The 20,253-nt window shown below is 47.9% G+C and overlaps 1 protein-coding gene across 1 annotated transcript in view; it reads left to right on the forward strand.

The window, feature by feature from the left end:
- SNX9 (sorting nexin 9) overlaps positions 1-20,253 on the forward strand; it is a 93,661-nt gene that overhangs the window by 62,740 nt on the left and 10,668 nt on the right. The window contains 6 exon segments of the mRNA XM_084777438.1: positions 3,317-3,467; positions 5,252-5,336; positions 8,839-8,964; positions 9,067-9,184; positions 17,369-17,499; positions 19,899-20,002. Coding sequence (XP_084633564.1) covers positions 3,317-3,467; positions 5,252-5,336; positions 8,839-8,964; positions 9,067-9,184; positions 17,369-17,499; positions 19,899-20,002 — 715 coding nt within the window.

The following is a 20,253-nucleotide window of genomic DNA, read 5'->3' on the forward strand; positions in this document are numbered from 1 at the left end:
TCTCCCCATCCGGCCTACATCCCTGCATCCTCTCCCCATCCTGCCTACATCCCTGCATCCTCTCCCCATCCTGCCTACATCCCTGCATCCTCTCCCCATCCTGCCTACATCCCTGCATCCTCTCCCCATCCGGCCTACATCCCTGCATCCTCTCCCCATCCGGCCTACATCCCTGCATCCTCTCCCCATCCTGCCTACATCCCTGCATCCTCTCCCCATCCTGCCTACATCCCTGCATCCTCTCCCCATCCTGCCTACATCCCTGCATCCTCTCCCCATCCTGCCTACATCCCTGCATCCTCTCCCCATCCGGCCTACATCCCTGCATCCTCTCCCCATCCGGCCTACATCCCTGCATCCTCTCCCCATCCTGCCTACATCCCTGCATCCTCTCCCCATCCGGCCTACATCCCTGCATCCTCTCCCCATCCTGCCTACATCCCTGCATCCTCTCCCCATCCCACCTACATCCCTGCATCCTCTCCCCATCCGGCCTACATCCCTGCATCCTCTCCCCATCCTGCCTACATCCCTGCATCCTCTCCCCATCCTGCCTACATCCCTGCATCCTCTCCCCATCCGGCCTACATCCCTGCATCCTCTCCCCATCCTGCCTACATCCCTGCATCCTCTCCCCATCCCACCTACATCCCTGCATCCTCTCCCCATCCGGCCTACATCCCTGCATCCTCTCCCCATCCTGCCTACATCCCTGCATCCTCTCCCCATCCTGCCTACATCCCTGCATCCTCTCCTCATCCTGCCTACATCCCTGCATCCTCTCCCCATCCTGCCTACATCCCTGCATCCTCTCCCCATCCGGCCTACATCCCTGCATCCTCTCCCCATCCTGCCTACATCCCTGCATCCTCTCCCCATCCTGCCTACATCCCTGCATCCTCTCCCCATCCTGCCTACATCCCTGCATCCTCTCCCCATCCTGCCTACATCCCTGCATCCTCTCCCCATCCCACATACATCCCTGCATCCTCTCCTCATCCTGCCTACATCCCTGCATCCTCTCCCCATCCTGCCTACATCCCTGCATCCTCTCCTCATCCAGCCTACATCCCTGCATCCTCTCCTCATCCTGCCTACATCCCTGCATCCTCTCCCCATCCTGCCTACATCCCTGCATCCTCTCCTCATCCTGCCTACATCCCTGCATCCTCTCCCCATCCTGCCTACATCCCTGCATCCTCTCCTCATCCTGCCTACATCCCTGCATCCTCTCCCCATCCTGTCTACATCCCTGCATCCTCTCCTCATCCTGCCTACAACCCTGCATCCCTACCCCACCCTTAGTGGCCACAGTTCTTCCACACACTTAGTAGTGTTTAAGATTCTATATATGATTTATGCTAGTGCTTGGCCTTCTGGGTGTGGGGATGTTTTAAGTATTATAGTATCATCCAGATTTATTGCAGACAAGATCCCTATTCTCAAGCTAAATGATCCCACGTTGTACATGTGCCCCACACTTTCTCCATAGTCCACGTGCTAACAAACACTAGGTTGACTCCACATCTTGGCTACCACAAGTAGTGCTTCAGTGAATGCTAGAGCAAAGATGGCTGTAAGGTGTTGCTCTAATTCCTAACGGGCAGATGAGTCATTTTTCCCTGCTTCTGTCCCCATAACTTTCTGTAACTGCACTGATATCCATCATTCTGCACTGATTCCCGTTCCCATCAAGGCTCCATTTTCTCTGCACCCTTGGCCATTGCTACTGATCTCCTGACCTTTTGACCATGGCCACCCTAACAGGTTTGGTGACAGCTCATTGTGGTTTTCTTTTGCATTTTTTCTGATAACTAGTGTGATATTGGTGCCGGCAGTGTGACCCAGAGGGTAAAAGTTGTTGCCTGCCACCGCCGACCCAAGTTTGGTTCCTGGGCTCCGCATAGGAGGTGGAGAGACGTGACTCTAATAAGCTGTCCTCTGCCCTCCACATGTACACAGACACAAAGACATACATGAACAATATAAACATACACATGTACGTCTGTATACACAGAGAGATGTTACAACTTTAATTCAGTCTTCCTGTAGCTCTTAGCAACCATAATTGATACAACTTTTTTCTTTCCTGTGTAAGTGAAAAAAAAAACCCTTTCACTTTTCATCTAAGGAAAGGACTTTACAGGTCTTCATGGTTATAATGGTTGGCCTTGGCACCGTTCTTGTACTCTCCTGTACCACTGTTAGCATAAGCACTGTGGTTCTGCAGCAGCCTATCTAATAACCATGGTAACAACCTGTACTGGCTGGGCCGAGGGAACGTTCACACCCCAAGCAGGCTGGAACAGGAAGGTGTGAGATTGCATTAACCACAGCTACTACATTGAGTCTTCCGTAAACTGTATCCCAGGCCATGGTTGACCACAGGTAACGAAAACTGCAAAAAGGGAACCCATGAGCAAAGAGGCCTCTGGTGTTTGCCTTCTCGCTGTTGGATGGTTGAGGGGGTGCTGCTTTGGGGGGATTTTATTTACTTTTGTTTTATATGTGTGAGTATTTTGCCTATATGTGTATCTGCACACTCACTGTGTGCCAGGAGAGGGCACTAGATCCCTTGGAACTCGAGTTACAGACTGCGTCTAGCCACCGTGTGTGTGCTGGGAGCGGCCAGAGCTCTGAACTGTAAGCCCTCTCTCTGACCCTTCACTGTGCATTGTGTGAGCCCTGTGTGTTTGGGATGCTCACCCGGTATCTCCCTTGGTGTTCTCTCTATCTAGGTGCATGTTCTCCACCGACTGTTGCTTCCTTTGTTGTGCACAAGCCTGTTGGTTGGATGTGGTCCTACTTGTTATCTTTGCTTTAGTCCCCCGACCCTGGTGTGACATCTAAGCATAGTGCTGAGGACAGTGTCAGGGTTTTCTTCCCATTGTCCTGTGGGAGTTTAATGGTTTGGGAACTGACATTTAAGTAACTGACCTCCTGTTTGCTTTTATATATGATGTAAGATAAGGGCCTGGTTTTATTCTTCTGTGTGCAGATGTCATTTTCCCAGCACCACTGATTGAAGATGCTGTGCCTCGTGTCATCTCAAGGCACTCGCCAAGATTTTGTTACCCTGGCTGCTGTTTAATGTGTTTCTGACTTGTCTTTTGCGTTAAAAGAAAGCAGGGTTTGTCAATCAGGCCTTAAGACTGACTGCAAAGCCCGCGTTCTTCAGATCCACTGGGCAGTCGGCACTGCACACTGCTCTCCCTCTCCTTACCCCAGTGCTCAAGCAACACTGTCACTCACAGCTCAGCAGTCTCATTTTTGTTTTCTTTCTTGCTGTTTCTGTTTTTGTTTTCTCCACCTATAGCAACTGGTGATGACGATGAGTGGGATGAAGAATGGGATGACCCCAAGTCCTCATCACCTTACTTTAAGGATTCAGAGTCAGCTGAAACAGGGGGCACCACGCGGGGAAACAGTCGTCCAGGCACCTCTTCCATGAAGCTGCCCCTTAACAAGTAAGCTTACGGGGGGAGGGGGGGCCACAGAGGGTGCACAGACCATACATACAGCAGTGCAAATGAAGTTTGATTTTTTTTTTCTATCCAGTAATCTACTGAATTTGGAGGTTTTTTTGGCCGTTAATCTTAGATTAGAAGCTGATTTCATTTCATCAGTTTCATAGGATTAGTAAGGGAAGTGTTTATTCAATTAAAAAGCCTCCAGCCAAGCAGGTGGAGCACACACCTGTAGTCCAGTGCACGGCAAGTGGAGCACACATCTGTAGTTCAGCACATGGCAGGTGGGGCACACACCTGTAGTCCAGCACACAGCAGGTGGGGCACATACCTGTAGTCCAGTGCACGGCAGATGGAGCACACACCTGTAGTCCAGCGTACAGCAGGTAGGGCACACACCTGTAGTCCAGCGCACAGCAGGTGGAGCACACACCTGTAGTCCAGTGCACGGCAGGTGGGGCACATACTTGTAGTCCAGTGCACGGCAGATGAAGCACACACCTGTAGTCCAGCGCACAGCAGGTAGGGCACACACCTGTAGTCCAGTGCATGGCAGTTGGAGCACACACCTGTAGTCCAGTGCACAGCAGGTGGGGCACACAACTGTAGTCCAGCACACGGCAGGTGGAGCACACACCTGTAGTCCAGTGCACAGCAGGTGGGGCACACACCTGTAGTCCAGCGCACAGCAGGTGGAGCACACACCTGTAGTCCAGTGCACAGCAGGTGGGGCACACACCTGTAGTCCAGCGCACAGCAGGTGGAGCACACACCTGTAGTCCAGCACACGGCAGGTACTCCATGATAGACTAATGGTTCATCAATAAAAATAATTATTATTAGGAAATTTTTTTAGCTACAGAAAGCTAAAAATAATGTTAGTAGCAACTGTCATGAGGTTTTGCTGTTACTCGTGTCCCATGTGGCAGACATTGTGTGGAGTGGCTCATGTGCCCTCGCCTCCCTCTGTGGTATGTGGCATTCCCACTTTACTGCAGGGAAAACGGAAGCCTATGGTGGGTACAGTGCTCAGGTTTACACAGATGTGGGCGAATCAGGAGTCCAGACTCCCGGGACCCTGTTTCAGCCCAGTTGCCTTGTGTCTGAAGCAAAGAGGCTGGCTTTAGTTACAGATCCGTGTGCTCTAAAATGCCATTCCAGACTGAAGCCAATTAGAGCACCTCCAAGTCGTCTGCCTCTTTTTGGTGCAGAGAGTAACTTAAAGCCTTTATGTACTTTGAGTACTCAGTGCTTTCAACATTCACTTTATATGTTAGCTGTGGTCTAGGTGTAGAACATAAGGCTTGTGCCAGAAGAGGAGGCTGGGAGTTTAAATGTATTGCAGCATTGTGGGAGCGCATCGTCAAAATTAATAGAGTGCATTGCTGTTTACTTAATAATTGACTGCATAGATGCAGACGTGTTAGCAGGTGGCTCCATGTGGCCAAGTCCAATTGCCATGCTGCATCCTGGGAGCCAGGAGGACTCTGTTTACATCTGCCCTTCACTCCGTTCCTGCTAATAGCTTCTTTACAACTTAGTTCGGCGGGTAGAGTACCTGTCAGCACCACACTCACTGGTGCCATAAGCGCTCTTTCCCCGCTCAAGATCACTGAGTAGCTAACGGGTCGTTGGGCCATCTGATTATATTGGTTTCACTTCACAGTCTCCATCTGAAAGACAGAACAGGGTTAAAACCGGAGCGTTAACAGTTGGTCGCATGGTAGGGACTGTAGGGTTTGTATGGAAGGACACAGACTGACAGGCACTTTCTCCATGATCAGATTCCCTGGATTTGCGAAACCCGGCCTAGAACAGTACTTGTTGGCCAAGCAGCTGGCAAAGCCCAAAGAGAAGATCCCCATCATTGTAAGTCTACTCAGTCTTGTCTGTTTGCTTCAGTTCTCGTTAAGGCTTCTTACAACACCCACGTTCAGCACAGTAGTGGTTTGGAAGTATTTTTAAGTACTCTGTCCCAGAGAGTTGACGTGTTATTAGGAGTACTAAAGATAACTAGGGTAAACTAATAACTGTTTCGGCTTCTCACTTTCTTCCATTTTTATCTTTCCACTATTAATGTTGAACCATCCCTCATACGTGTTAATACTGTTCCTTTTCTTTTCTGAGACTTTAAGACTTAGAATTTATTTTATATTCTGTTTTTCTACCAGCCATATTTATTTAACCAATAGGCTCAGTTAAAATATTTAGGTTTCTACTCTGATGAAAGTAGAAGCACATCCTTAGACCGAAGGTGTTTTCCCACTGTGCTGGGAATAGAATTTCTTCCAATAACCCAGCTGTCAGCTCAAGAGATAAGGGCTAGCAAATAACAGCGGGAGTGAATGGCACCACAAACAGTTGACTCTGTCTTGGTAAAATGGTTATTACATAATATGACGGGGGCTCTTTGGTGACATCCCATACTTCGATAGTTAATGCATTTTCTGTCTAAGCAATGCCCAATGAATCCCAAGTGAAATTCTAGGCAGGGGGCTTCTGTGACTATTTTGTAACCCTGTTGACTTAACCTGTAGCTGAGGGAAGCCTTGGATGCAATCACCATGGTTGCAGACAAGTAGGAGGAACCACCAGCTTTCTGATGGTTTCAGGGGATGCATGATAAAACACCAGGAGTGATAGTGGACCCTTTAATTACTATTTTCCCTCATCTATAAAAGCTTCAAATTCTAGGAACCTCCAAACAGAGGTATAATATCACAAAGCCACCTGTACTCTTTGTCCCTCAAAGCATATCTGCAGTAACTGTCATCTGAGCAGTTTGATTTAAGAAGATTTGAACCTTTGTTTGTACCATGCTGGGGAAAACTGAAAATACATACATCACAAGTTTTCTCACTAAATTTAAAGCTCTGTGGAGCTAAGAGCCCGTGGCCTGCCCCTCACACATTAATGTGGACTTTGTCACAGGCGTGACAATGGCAGAACAGAGCAAGAAGTCCAGCCTGTGCTTTGTCCATGAGTGTTGGCAGAGGTAGACTCATGAGCTGTGGGCAGGCCTGCTTGTGCAGCTTCTCCATAGCAAAAGAAAGGAAAAGCCATTGAGTCTTCAGGAGGCGAAGGAAAAACAGAGATCTGGTTTGTGCTTAGGATAAAAACTAACATTACTTGCTGATAACATAGGGTCTGGCAAGTTTGGGGAGTCAGACAGTTGCCCTTTCTCCTCTTTTTGGAAGATTGCTGCTCAAGACAGGCCCTCAGTTGCTGTCCTGAACGCCATGTCCTGGACATAGGCCCTGAGGCAGCTTCACTGTGTATTCTTAGAAACCTCTTTGGTGTCTTATTAAGCGTCTCCAGTCCTCAGCCACCTCTGTGACTTAGTGACTCCACCTTGCGTTCACTCCTCCACCCCTGGCAGAGTGAGAGATAGGCGAGCTTCCTGTCCTCTTGTGCTTGCCGGCCCTGCTTGCCCAGAGCTGTCTCCCCTGCTCCACCTGCTGCTGCTTTGCTGTTCACTTCTAACCATGCTTCCCTCACTGCAAAGTTGACACCTGTCTTATGGCTGGGCACGGTGGCACTGGCTGCACTCTTCATCCTCAGGAGGCAGAGGCGGAAGGGCTGCTGCTGTAGGTTTGGAGCCAACCGGGCCTGTGTCCTGAGTTCTGGGCTAACAAGTACTGTAGAGCTGGCCTGTCCCAAAACAAACAAACAAACAAACAAACAAGAGCGGCAGATGCCCTGCTCCATGAGTGAGGCTCCCTTTGCCAGAAACATTGCTCCATTTGCACACAGTGTGTTAGTTCACCTTATTTCTAAAGTACAGAATTTGCTTTTATTTTTCTGTCCTAGTCCAGGAAGACAGCGTGTTCTTACGGCAATAAGGGCTTGTGTTGTTCTTTTGTGTATTCTTAGACAATCTTTGGTGCCTTATTAATCATCTCAAGTCCTCACATTCCTTCCTGAGTTAGTGACCCCATCCTGCATTTCCCATTTTGTTTGGTTAGGTTTTGAGGGGTTTTTGCTTGTATTTTTGTTTTGAGACAGGGTCTCAATGTAGCTGAGGCTAGCCTTGAACTCCTGACCCTCCTGCCTTCACTTTCTATGTCCTAGGATTACAGGCATGAACCACCATATCCAGCTCTCCCTTTATGTTCTTTGTTAATTCACTGCCCTATAATCTGGAGCTTTCATATCTGTAACCATTTCCTTCCATTTGGGAATTCATGGACCAGAACCAGCTCAAGACTATTGCTTCTTTAGGGGGGTTTGCTATGAGCCTGTGGGTTAGCCCTGGCGTCCATGGTCCTCTATAGCCACCTCTCTCGCCTTGGATGCAGTTTTAACAGGATGAAAACAGCCAGATTCAGGACAGCAGGGATGATCAGAGCTTAAGACTGGCACCCCAGCTCTCCATGCCCCATGTGGAGCTCAGCTATTCCCCTTCCTTGTCCACTCCAAGCAAACCCCTGGAATAGTCCAAGTGTGAGAAGCCTCGCCCGACCTTCTGAGCCTGGGCCTCTATCATGGACACACAAAGGACAGGGCAGAAGAACAGGCAGGCAGTGCCCGGGAGGCCTGGCAGGCATGCTGCTTGGAGACAGCAAGTCAGCTGGTTACTGTTTCTGCACTCACACAATGAGTCCCTGGGGAAAGGTGTTAGACTGGGTCTTGTTCTCCCTTTTTTGGATTTTATTTTATTTTTTGGTGGTGGTGTGTTGTTTTGTTGGTAACAGGATCTTACTGTGTAACCCACAGTTTTCTCCCTCAGCCTCCTGAGATTGCAGGTGTGTGCTACCATGCCCAGCTTTGGGTCTTGACTTTGAGAAACAGAATGCCCCAACACCCACCATGCCTGAAGTAATGGCATGTGGTCAGTCTCATAACTCATGTTTGAAGTTAAACCAGTGCTGCTCCAGGCATCATCATAGGCCAGTTACTTATTTGAAAACTGTTTCACCAGTCAGCCTTGGAGTAAGTTAAAAACCAGATGAGAGTGCATACCAAAACTGTGACTATGGCATCATTGACAAATCTTGGTATTTAAACTTTTGTTTCATAAAAGAACGATCAATCTTAAAAGTTAGAGAGAGTGAGAGTGAGTAAGCTTTGTCCCATTTGGCTCTAAGTTGTCATCTGTGGGAAATGCTCTGTACTTCAGCTCCTTAGATGGAAGCCAGTTTGTCTTCCTCGTGAGACAAGATGCCCACATGGGTGCAGTGGGTTCATCTGAACAACTGGGTTTTCAGATGAGATGTCTGCTAGGACTCCAGACCAGTCTTTCCTTCTCCAGTAGGAGCAGGAACGGCTGCCGTAGGGTACTAATTCTGAAAGGACTTGCTCTCCACTCCATTGCGGTCGTATTACCGTTTTCCCGACTTACAGAATTAACTTGTCCTGGATCATTGTTCAGGTTGGAGATTATGGCCCAATGTGGGTTTACCCTACCTCTACGTTTGACTGTGTGGTAGCAGATCCCCGGAAAGGTTCCAAGATGTACGGCCTGAAAAGCTACATTGAGTATCAGCTAACGCCCACTGTGAGTACCTGCCCTCAAAACTGGGCTGCTTGCAGCTTGCGTTCTCCTCCATTACAGTACGTGGCACTGACGATGCTTTTGTCTCTCTCCCCTGTTCTGTAGAACACTAACCGCTCTGTGAACCACAGATACAAGCACTTTGACTGGTTGTATGAACGTCTGCTGGTTAAGTTTGGGTCCGCTATTCCCATCCCTTCTCTTCCAGACAAGCAGGTCACAGGTGAGTGTGAGCAATGCTGTTGAAAATGCCACAGGGAGAGCCGCAGGCAGGCTCCTCCTGATACGCAGGGAGTAGTAACTACTGTCGCTGTGAAGAGACTGTGCCGAAATGTGGGCGTTACCTGAGCACCTGATAGAAACTTCTGGCAAACTGTGCTGAAGTGTGAGAATGGAACCTCAGAAAATAGACATTATCTCCACAGCCTAAAATGAAAGTAAAAGTTTGAGACCCAAAGAACAAGAGAAGGTTCTGTCGCCCGACTCTGTGTGTGTCATGTGGAGAGGTCAGAGCCTCCGGGTTGTGCATGAGGTAGACCTTTCTCCTGGGTTCTTCATTACTCATTAGAAGCCTCTCATGTTTGATTGTTTGTTTGTTTGTTTGTTTAAAGTTCCCATTTCTTCCTCCTTGTCCTGCCCCCAGAATCTTCTGGTAAGTAAGTCTGGAGTGGCTCAGCAGTTAAGGATGTCCACTGCTCTTGCAGACGGCCAGCCTCAGTTTCTAGCAGTTGTGTTGGGCACGCCACACTTGCCTGCACCTCCAGCTGCAGCCTCCACCAGCACCTCATCCATGTACACACAACTATACATAGACACACGCACACACATAACTTAAAATAGTTAAAATAGCTTTATAAATGAATATCCTCTGCTAAGAAGCCCACCTGCCCCTGACCTCCTAAACATCTGGTCAGAAAGGGTTTGTCTGTCCTCAGAAACTGTCATCCTCTCAGATCTAAGTGTCCTCTAGAGAGGGACAGAGGTAAACGTGAGGACTCAGTGAGTGTGACTCAGAGCACAGGAAGATAAGTAGAAAGTGTTCACATGACAAAACCTTCAGTATAGAAAGGAGTAGGCAGAGAAAGAGGGAGAGGCTTAACTGGCCAGATCTAGACAGGTCTGGGAGAGAGGGGAGCCGGGCTTGGAGGGAGGAGGAATGCTCCCCAAAGGTTGAGAGAGGCTGAGGAAGCCTCAACCCTCAGCAAGAGTTGAGGAGCATAGGGGGGACCACAAATAATCTGACCTCGGCTTTGCAGCCACACCCTGTCCCCAGGCCATCCTAGTGTGCCAGCACACTTCCTGAGTGCTTTCCTTTCAGCCCTTACAGGTGGGCACTTTGATCTTCATAGGACAGACCCCAAAAGCCTCAGACAGGCTCTTTCTGTCTTCCTGAACAGGGAATTTGTGTTTGACCCTGAAGCTTCTTATTTTTAGGTTATGAGATAGGAGCCAGCTAATATTTAGCTAGGATACTTTCCTCTGGAGGGTTGTTTGTTTATTTTTCTTTGGTTGGTTGGCTGGTTTTAGGTTTTGGTGGAGAGTGAAATTTTTAGTTTTTAAATAAGTTGGTTTTTTTTTTCTTTTGGAAACTTCAAAAACTTGAAATTTTCACAGTAGGATGGAGAGGGTTGCTCTGCTCCTAGGTAGACACATCCATCCCAGTGGTCCTATGATGCTGCGGTGTTTCCATAGCACATCCATCCCAGCAGTCCTGTTAGTGATGCTGCAGTGTTTCCATAGAGCTGGTTAGTGCCAGGCAGTGGACCTCAGGGTACTGGAGACTGTAGCTGCCTTCTACTCAGTGTCAGCATACACACGAAGCACTCTACAACCGGCTCAGATGGTGCTCCTGTCCTTCTAGGCGTCCTTTCTGCTTTAAGTCTGAGCTTTTTAAAACTCTTGATTTGTTTCCAGTTCATGTTTTTACATTTTAGTCTGTGTGTGTGAATTTTATACTCTACTTTAATGCACTGATTGGAATAGCATGTGCTTCATGGCTTTTAAATGAATAGGCCAAGGTTTTCAGCCAAGCAATTCAGTATTGATTTACAGCATCACAGAGTCCACAGTGTTTCCACATCAAGCTTACTCTTTAAACACAGGCACGCAGCCAGGGGCATGGCACGGCACAGCAAAGCAAACAGCAGCCTTGGTCTCAAGAAAGTCAGGCTTTGACCGTTCTCTGGAGGCCTGCCGAAGATGCTGAGAGGCACAGGACTGCGTTGTTTCCCCTTGCCTCCTGCCTGTGGTACCCACAAGATCAGTGCTGTGTATAGCCTCCCCTCTCTGAACTCCTAGACAAAAGGAAGAGGAAGTGGGAGATGATGTCATGATGCTTGTCCTAGAGGGTTCAGAGATGACATTCTGCTTGCAGATTTTGCTCTTTGTGAGACAGAACAGAATCAACAGGTTGTATTTAGGCTTCCAGAATATTATTTTCACGTTCTTACCAAAAACTTAGCTAAGGTTTGCAAAAAATGGGTTAACATAAGTCCCTTGCACCAACTTGTTTACTAGTCTCTGGAACCTGGTATAAAAACCTAGTAAGCATAAAATACAAAGCAAAGTCATAGTTATGCCAGTTGTATATAAAGGATTTTCACAAGGAGTATTGTTAAATAAAAATAATTAAATTACAATCACTAATTAATAAACTAGCTACTGATTCTTTTGCTCTAGAGGAAGTTCAGAGTGTCCCAGGTACATGTGTCTGCCAGGTCCCTTCTGTTATGAAGAAGGCTGCCATCTTTCCCAAGCCTAAGACTAGGTCCCAAATCATTAAGCCTATGTAGTACTTGCTCTGCGCTCTTACATGTGCAGTTGATGGTGTGTTTAGACCCTGGAGGCTGAGTGAGACCCATGATGTTCATGTACCGCATTGGGTAGCACACTGCTGGTAGCCGAGCCCATCCTACTGGAAGATAGACTCGTGTGCACTCCTCTGAAGGCACGCTCAGGCTGCATTTCCTGGAAATGTGCTGTTGAACTGTGTGCACTAAGTGCAGTCTGTGTACAGCTCTACAGATCTTGGTAACTACTGTTACAGTCCTGTAACCACTGTTGTGCTGTGACATGGGGTGGGTCTGTCTGTTGCCTCCCCACACATCACAGTGCTTAGCACTTACTTTCAGCTCCTTCCTCTAGCCCTGTCCTTGGCAGCATCTGATCAGTTCTTTGTTGCTATAATTTTGCCCTTTCTGGAGTACATCATGAATGGAAACAGTGCATGAGATTCATTCCTTTTGCTGTTCCAATGTATTGTCTTAGTTGCTGCTACTAGACTGTGTGGATACACAGGAATTATTTATCTTTTCATTCACTGAAAGACATTTGAGCCTCTACTTCTAGGCAGTTGTAAGTGAAACTGCTAGCATTACCGGTACAGATATTTTGTTCTTGTGTTTGTTTTTGAGACAGAGCACACTACATATCTCAGACTGGCCTGAACCTCATTATATAATCCAGGCTGTCCCTAAAGTGGCACTGGTCTTTGCCTCAGTCCCCCACCCCCACTGAGTGCTGTGGTTACAGCCACGTATGACAGGCAGCCTAGCAAACAAATGAACAGATTTCCCTTGGGGTAAACTCCCAGCAGTAGAACAAATAGATCAGTTGGTTGCATCCTGCTTGTGAACTTGTCAGACGGGATACAATTCTGGAGTCCATATCAGTGATGCATGAAAACCCATGATTCCACATCTTTATCTGCACTTAGTAATGTCTGTTTTTCATTGATTTTGCCTGACTAGGCTTGTAGGTATATAGTGGTATATTTTGAAGAAAATATATTTTATTTCTTACTGATGGGTTGTGTACAGTATATTTTCATACACCTATTCCTACCTACTTGACTTTTTTTTATAGTGTCTGTTCAAAACAGGTTCTTTAAAACACAAAACAGAACAACTTTTGTTAGTCTATTTTTTATTGCTGAAGTTATTCTATGTGTTCTAGAAACAATTCTCCATCAGATGTGCTGTTCACATGCTTGCCACATCTATAGCTTGCCGCGCCTATAGCTTGCCTTTCTGTTCTCCTAACTATATGCAGCAAAAGCCTTTCACTTTTAAGAAAGTTCGCATCTTGTTCAGACTTTCTCTTGTGACAAATACTTGAAAGAAACAGTATAATTAAAGGAGAAATGGTTGACTTGGGCTCACATGTCAAAGTTTTGCTCTGTGGCTGTGCGTGGTAGAGCAGAGCATGGAGGGAGGGAGGATGCGATGCGTCCGTAACCCACTCCATCTGAGTCCCACAGCCTAGAGTCCCAGCCTTGGACACCAGTGCATTGGGAGTTCATATGCAAACCATAGTGTCCAGCATAGCAGGTTTTTTGAATTGTGTTTGTGATGTTGTATCTGAACCCTCTTTGTCTAGTCAGGTATGTCCCTAAGAGTTTGCTGATGGGGTTTGAGGCTCTGCGTTCATGCTGGCATGTTTGGGTGGTTGCTGTGTGCTCTGCGGACAGCACAGGAGGAGGCGCACTTTCATCCAGACGCCCAGGAAGACTACTTTCCCTGATAAGTTGCATGCGCCCTTTGTACATTCCCTTGTGATTTGTGTCTGGTCTTGTTTACTCCATGTGTTCATTTTCTTGCCAGCCACACTGTCTTGATTGGTAACACAAAGTCAGACAGTGAACATGCTCAGACTAATTGCTTTTTTAATGTATTTACTTTTATATGTATGGGTGTTTTGCCTACATGCATGTCGGTGTACCATATACACACCTCATGCCCTCAGAAGCCAGAGGAGAGCACTGAATCTCCTGGAACTGGATTACAGATGCTTGTGAACCATCATGTGGGTTCATAGCCAGTGCCGTTAACCACTGAGCCATCTCTTCAGCCCCTCTGCCTGTACTTTTGAGGGGTAGTTGCTGGTTATAGGGTCTTCAGCAGCTAGTTTTCCATGTCTTTCCAGTACCTTCTGGCCTGCATTGTGCAGTGACAACTTAGCCACTGGTCCTGCTGTCTCCCACACAGAGCTCTGGCCTGGCTGCTGTTGATGCTTTGTTTCTATCTTAGAAGTTTCGTTCTGCCGCTTCCAAGCTTGGCGCTCTCTGCACCTCGGATCCTGTCTTTTGCCATCGTTATTTTTGTCACCCAACATCTAGCAACACTTAGTAACAATTTCTGTGGCTACCTTTTTTCTTCAACAGATCCTATCTTTTTGTTTGCTGGGCTCTATGGTTTATTTCCCTTTAATCTTGTTGTGGCGGGGGTAGGGGGGGGAGATTAAGACAGGGTTTCTCTGTGTAGCCCTGACTGTCCTGGAACTTGATCCATAGACTAAGCTGGCCTCTACTCAGGAGTCCTGCCTGCCTCTGTCTCCCTCTAAGTGCTGTGATTAGAGGCATTTATTTTTGTTTTTAATGAAAACTGGACCTTGCTAAGAATCCATTGTAGCAGCTTAGCATTCTGCCGTTGCCTCCCTGAAGGTTGCTGTTTGTATTTTTGTTTGCATAAGGAGCTGGCCTAGACTGGTCGCAAAGCGCTTTCTCTCCTACAGCTCGGTGTTGTCATCTTTGCGTGACTAGGACTGGCATCCTAAGGTTTGCTCCTCCACACAGACTGGCAGGAAGCCTGGGACTGATTGGAGAGAGCCCGTGCCAACATGGTTTCTTAATATAACTATAAATAGAAGAGGCCTTCAAAGCTCCTCGGGTCACTTGAAGTTCTCCGCAGCCTTTCTTTCTCCTGGTCCTTTGTTGTGTTGTTTGGGGGGTAAGATTTGTTTCTTTGTGGAAATAAGGATTTACTGAGTGCCCAGGCTTGCCCCAAACTTCTGGACTCAGGTGACCCTGCAGCCTTAACCTACCCTGTAGCTGGGACTAGTACACTAGGTCTCCTTTGCTACCTAGCCCCCTAATCATCCTTGCATGTACAGTCGCATGGTTGGGCAGGAGCATGTGACTTAGACACCATCTGGTCCCCACCGTCCCCAGAGCTTCCGCCTAGCATGTGCTTGGTTCTGCTGTCTCCACTAAGCACAGCCATTTGCTCTCCTTCTTCAGGCCCAGAGAGAGTGGGCACCTCTCCCTTGCTCCACATCAAGTGACCCTCCTTCCCCTCCCCCTAGGGCAGTGATGTTGCAGCTGGTCTCTTCAGCCTGCTTTGCCGGGCATGGCCTCTGAGGAGTAGGGAGGGCTGCAGCACAGGGAGATGGCACAGCCCAGAATACCACAAATGCTCAAGGTTTTTAGCGGTAGTTGAGCAGTTTTTCTAGCAAGACACTGTCAGGTGCTGTTTGTCTTTGTTGATTTCCAGAGCAGAGCTGTGGTAGTCTTGGCGTTGGTTCTTGGGGATACAGTTAGTTGAGGTCCTTGCCTGGCTGTGTTGGAACTTCTGCCTTCAGACTTTCAGCTGGTACTGAGTCTGTTTCGTGGGATCATAAAGTTTCCTCTCAATTGATGTTAGCTGTGTCATGCTTGCCAGCTCACTATGTGTCACACAGGAAGAGCTGCTCGATTGATGTTGGCTGTGTTGTGCTTGCCAGCTCACTACATGTCACACAGGAAGGGCTACGTCACATGACTGCTGGCTCTGGTAGGTGCAGTCATGGGTGACTGACTACCTTTGCCATTTCACTACAAGATAGAGAGGCTGGAGGACGACTCAGCGGCAAAGAGCACCTGCTGCTTTTGTAGAGGACCTGGGTTCAGTTCCCAGCCTTCAGATAGTGGCCCGCAGATTGTCCGTAAACTCTAGTTTGAAGGGATCTGACGCCATCTTCTGGCCTTCTTGGGCAACAGAGACACATGTGGTACATAGACTTACATGCAGGCAAACACTCACACACATAAAAAAACATAGCTAACAACAACAGCAACAACAGAGAGCAAAGTTATAGTCTACAGGAGTGTGCACATGTACCCTTTCACCCCTCCCCAGTGTGTCTGTGTGTGTATGTGCATGCATGTGCATGTACATGTTTGGGAGACATTTATTTAATTTTTAAGTAAGATTTTTCTGTGTAACCTAGGCTAGCCATTAACTCACAGTACTTGTGGCAGCCTCCCATGTGTTAGATTAGACATGTCTGGCTGCAAGGTGACAGGTACTGAGCACGAATGCTAAGTACTTATGTTTTAGAACTATTAAAGTCATTTACTTCATAAGAGTGGTATAGTGACTTTCACTGACCACTCTGTGATTACCTAGGAAGCTTCACATGCCTGCCCAGAAACCAACCTAGAGATAGTTTTCCATTTTGAGATGTTCTTTGCCACATCTTTGCAACTCACATTGTTGTTATTCTTGCCAACAAATATTAGTATATTTGTTAATATGTTAAATTGGAATTTCATTCTTTATTTATTAATTAACTTATTATTTCACATGGATATGTCTGTATGTATGTATATGCACCATGTACGTGCAGGAGACCATGAGAGGCACTGGAGCCCCTGACACAGCCCATGGAGGTCAGACGAGGTTTCAGGTGGTTGTGAGCCACCATGTAGGTTCCGGTAACTGAACTGGCATTATCTGGAAGACCAGTTAATGCTCTTACCAGCTGAGCCGTCTCTCTAGCCCCTTTCCTAGAGTCAGGAGCCAGGTGTGGTGGCGCACCCTTTAATCCCAGCACTCAGGAGGCAGAGGCAGGCAGATCACTGTGAGTTCCAAACCAGCCTGGTCTACAGAATGAGTCCAGGACAGCCACGGCTACACAGGGAAACCCTGTCTCAACAAAACAAAACAAACAAACAAAACTGGAGTCAGGGCTGGGGAGATGACTCAGTGGATAAGAACAATTGCTATGGGCTGGAGAGATGGCTCAGTGGTTAAGAGCGCCGCCTGCTCTTCCAAAGATCCTGAGTTCAATTCCCAGCAACCTCATGGTGGCTCACAACCATCTATAATGTAATCTGATACCCTCTTCTGCAGATAAAGCACTCATATACAATAAATAAATAAATTTTTAAAAAAAGAACAATTGCTACATAGCATAAGGCCCTGAGTGCACATCTCCAGCACTTACATAAGGAGCCAGGCCTGTCCACACATGTGCTATAACCCCAGCATTGTAGGGGACAGAGGCAGGAGGAGTGCTGAGGCATGCTGGCTGCCAGCCTAGCTCCAGGTTCAGTGAGAGACCTGTCTCAAAGGAACCAGGCAGAGACTGATGGAGCAAGATGCTCAACATCATCCTGTGGCCTCCATGTTCTCATGCATGGCCATATACACCAGAGGGCGCGCGCGCGCACACACACACACACACACACACACACACACACACCGTCCATATAGCACACATACATACATAAAATAAAAGCCTAGTTTCCCTCCTATGAATTTCTGAGCCTTTTACAAAATAGCTTTCTGACAAGTATGCAGTAGCCATGGGAGCTGCAGTATAATTCTCCTTAGAAGGGTCTGTGTCACTCTTGGTGTGTCTCTTCTAGGTCGCTTTGAAGAAGAATTTATCAAAATGCGTATGGAGCGCCTTCAGGCCTGGATGACCAGGATGTGCCGGCACCCGGTGGTGTCAGAGAGTGACGTCTTCCAGCAGTTCCTGAGTTTCCGAGATGAGAAGGCAGGTATCGCCTATGGTCCTAGGGAAAGGATGCGAGCGTATTCGCAGTAAATTTTTGTCTGAAAAGAGCCAAAGCAGTGTTGGTTATTTGTCAGTCTTTCCAGAAAAACACAAATAAACAACAACAACAAAAATACCAAGAAGGGACAGAAACCTGAATCCCAGCAAGAGGACGTGTTGTGTGGTGTGAGGGAACTGCCCACCAGCAAGTGCCAGCTCCGTGTGGGTGGAGCACAGATGAAGAATATGGAGATGTGGTTGGTTTTTTCCAGAGTGCTCTTTAGATTGGCTCCGGGCTCATGGAGAATAGCAGGTGCACAGCATGAGGACCTGAGTTCAGATCCTCGACACCCACATTAAAAGCACATGCTTGTGACCCCAGCATCTTGAGGTCATTGGAACTTGCCAACTACCGTCCTAGCTCTCCAGGGTCAGTAAGAGACTGTCTCAGAAGAATAAGATGGAAAGTGTAGAAGAAGCCCTCGTCTGACCTTTCACATGTGTATGGCCCTTGCCCCACCCCCACCCCCACCCCACACATACACCACACATCTGGGTGTCAGGAGAATAAGCCCCAAATGTGGGCCCTGAGAAGGGGAGAATGGACCGTCACCGCCGGGCATGGTAGTGCACGCCTTTAATCCCAGCACTCGGGAGGCAGAGGCAGGAGGATCTCTGTGAGTTCAAGACCAGCCTGGTTTGCAAAGCAAGTCCAGGACAGCCAAGGCTACACAGAAAGAGAGAGAGAGACGGAGGGACAGAGACAGAGAAAGATGGCGAGGGAGGCGGAGAGGAGCGGGAGGGAGAAGAGAACGGGCTATGCGAGCTGTCTCAGTCTTTGGGCTCCTGGTCCTGCGGTGCCATGTAGGAAAGCAGAACCAGAGAGATCGTTTATCCCAGGGCCAACTCCTCCTCCTGTAGCGAAGGCTGTAAGTGCGGAGTACGTGCTGGTCTCTCTGCCTACTCCCTAGCGGTCACTCAGCCAGTGCTCACGTTTCTTGTGGAACCCATGGCAAAGCTGCCTTCCTAGCCCTCCCTGTTGGCTTTGAAAGTAGCCTTCTCTTGGTAAGCTTGCACTGTGTTGTTTATTCTCCAAAGATGTTTTCTCTGTAATTTTACATGGAACAAATGTTGCAGATTTTATAAAACACTCAAGAATAAAAGCATGGGCCAGCTCAAAAATAAAAGCAAATGCTAAATATAGTATGACCCAGGGAAAAATGTTACCAAGTTATTTTTTGTATGCAATCAACTCACAGAATACCTTATCTCCCATCGGAACCTTCAGAGAGTGATGTCCTTGCTAAAACTTGTGTCTTTGCCTTGCAGAGACAATACGTTTACAAAATGTGTTAAGTAATAAGCATCTAGGCTGTGTCTGCCTGCTTAGGTGCACTTGACTAGGATAGGCATTTGGGCCTTGTTCTCACCGATTGCCTCACTGGACTTTATAGACATGGTTGGTGTAGTTTGCCACTAGGTGGGAACTCCACCCCGGGTTGTGTCCTGTATAGCAAGCCTTGCAGGCTGCTGTGGCCAGCCCTGGTTTATCTGCTGTGACATGCTCCAGTGTGTGAGTTCCTGGAGCATCAGAGCAGTGAGGCCAGGTCCCTTGAGCGCCTCTGAGTCTCCTTTGCAGTCACTGAAGCTGCGTGGAGCCCCTCCCTCTGTTGTAGTTAGTTCCCACAGGATTTCAGAGGGTAGAATTGTATTGACTTGCCAAGGTTTAGAAGGCGCTACTAAAGGTCATGTTTTATGCATAATGTGTTTAAGAAGAAGAATAAATCTTCAACATTGCTTACTTTGTTTGACATGAAGCCTCCTTCCAAGAGTGATAAAGTCACCATAAAAATCAGGCATGGGGACAGGCTCCTGTAACCCCAGGGCTGAGGAAGCAGGAGCTCACTGGCTGGCCAGCCTCACCTATCCCATAAGCCCTGGGCCTCAGAAAGAGACCCTGTTTCCAAACTCAAGGTCCATGGGCCTGATGCCCTCTTCCTCAGCATGCACGGTACACATGGTACACATGCGCACACTCAGGCCCACACACTTACATATAACATGAAAAAAACATTTTGTAAAGAGGTAAAACAGATTTTGTCAGAGTCTCGTAGAGGGTATTTATAGTCTTTGTTTATGTTGGAGGCCACTGCAAATGGAATGTGGCTGAGTCGGCTCGCTCACAGGAGACGTATCTCCTAAGAACGCCCTGTGCCTGTGCAGTGATGCTGAGGTGTACCAGGCACCAGCCCGTGGGGCTGAGGATACAGGGTGGAAGCTACTTCCGAGAAGGAAGTGGGGATCCAACACCTGAGCTGCTCCCCCTTCTGCTCCGTGATTCGGAAGAGCGAGTCGCCGCCCTGCTGGCAGCTGTGACACTGCCATGTTCTTACTTACAGGAATGGAAAACTGGAAAGAGGAAGGCTGAGAAAGACGAGCTGGTGGGAGTCATGATATTCTCCACCATGGAACCAGAGGCTCCTGACTTGGACTTGATAGAGATGTAAGCCGCGGCTCCCTTCCCTTCCCCTCCTCACCCTGCGTTCCTCCTTTGCCTCACCACCTCGGCCCTGGCTACAGCAGCCGTAATTCTCATCTTCAGAAAGGAGTGCATGGCTCAGTGGAGTTTGTAGTCAGGTGGTGTCCACTGCAGCAGGTTAAGTCCTGCTTCTTCGAGGTCTGTTTCAATGTTGGCGTAATGGTAGTTGTTTTCAGCAAAATCTGATAAGACAAGGTGGCACAGAGGCACAGACA

Source organism: Acomys minous (assembly GCF_964271855.1).
Source record: "Acomys minous genome assembly, chromosome: 3".
Taxonomy (NCBI): Eukaryota; Metazoa; Chordata; class Mammalia; order Rodentia; family Muridae; genus Acomys; species Acomys minous.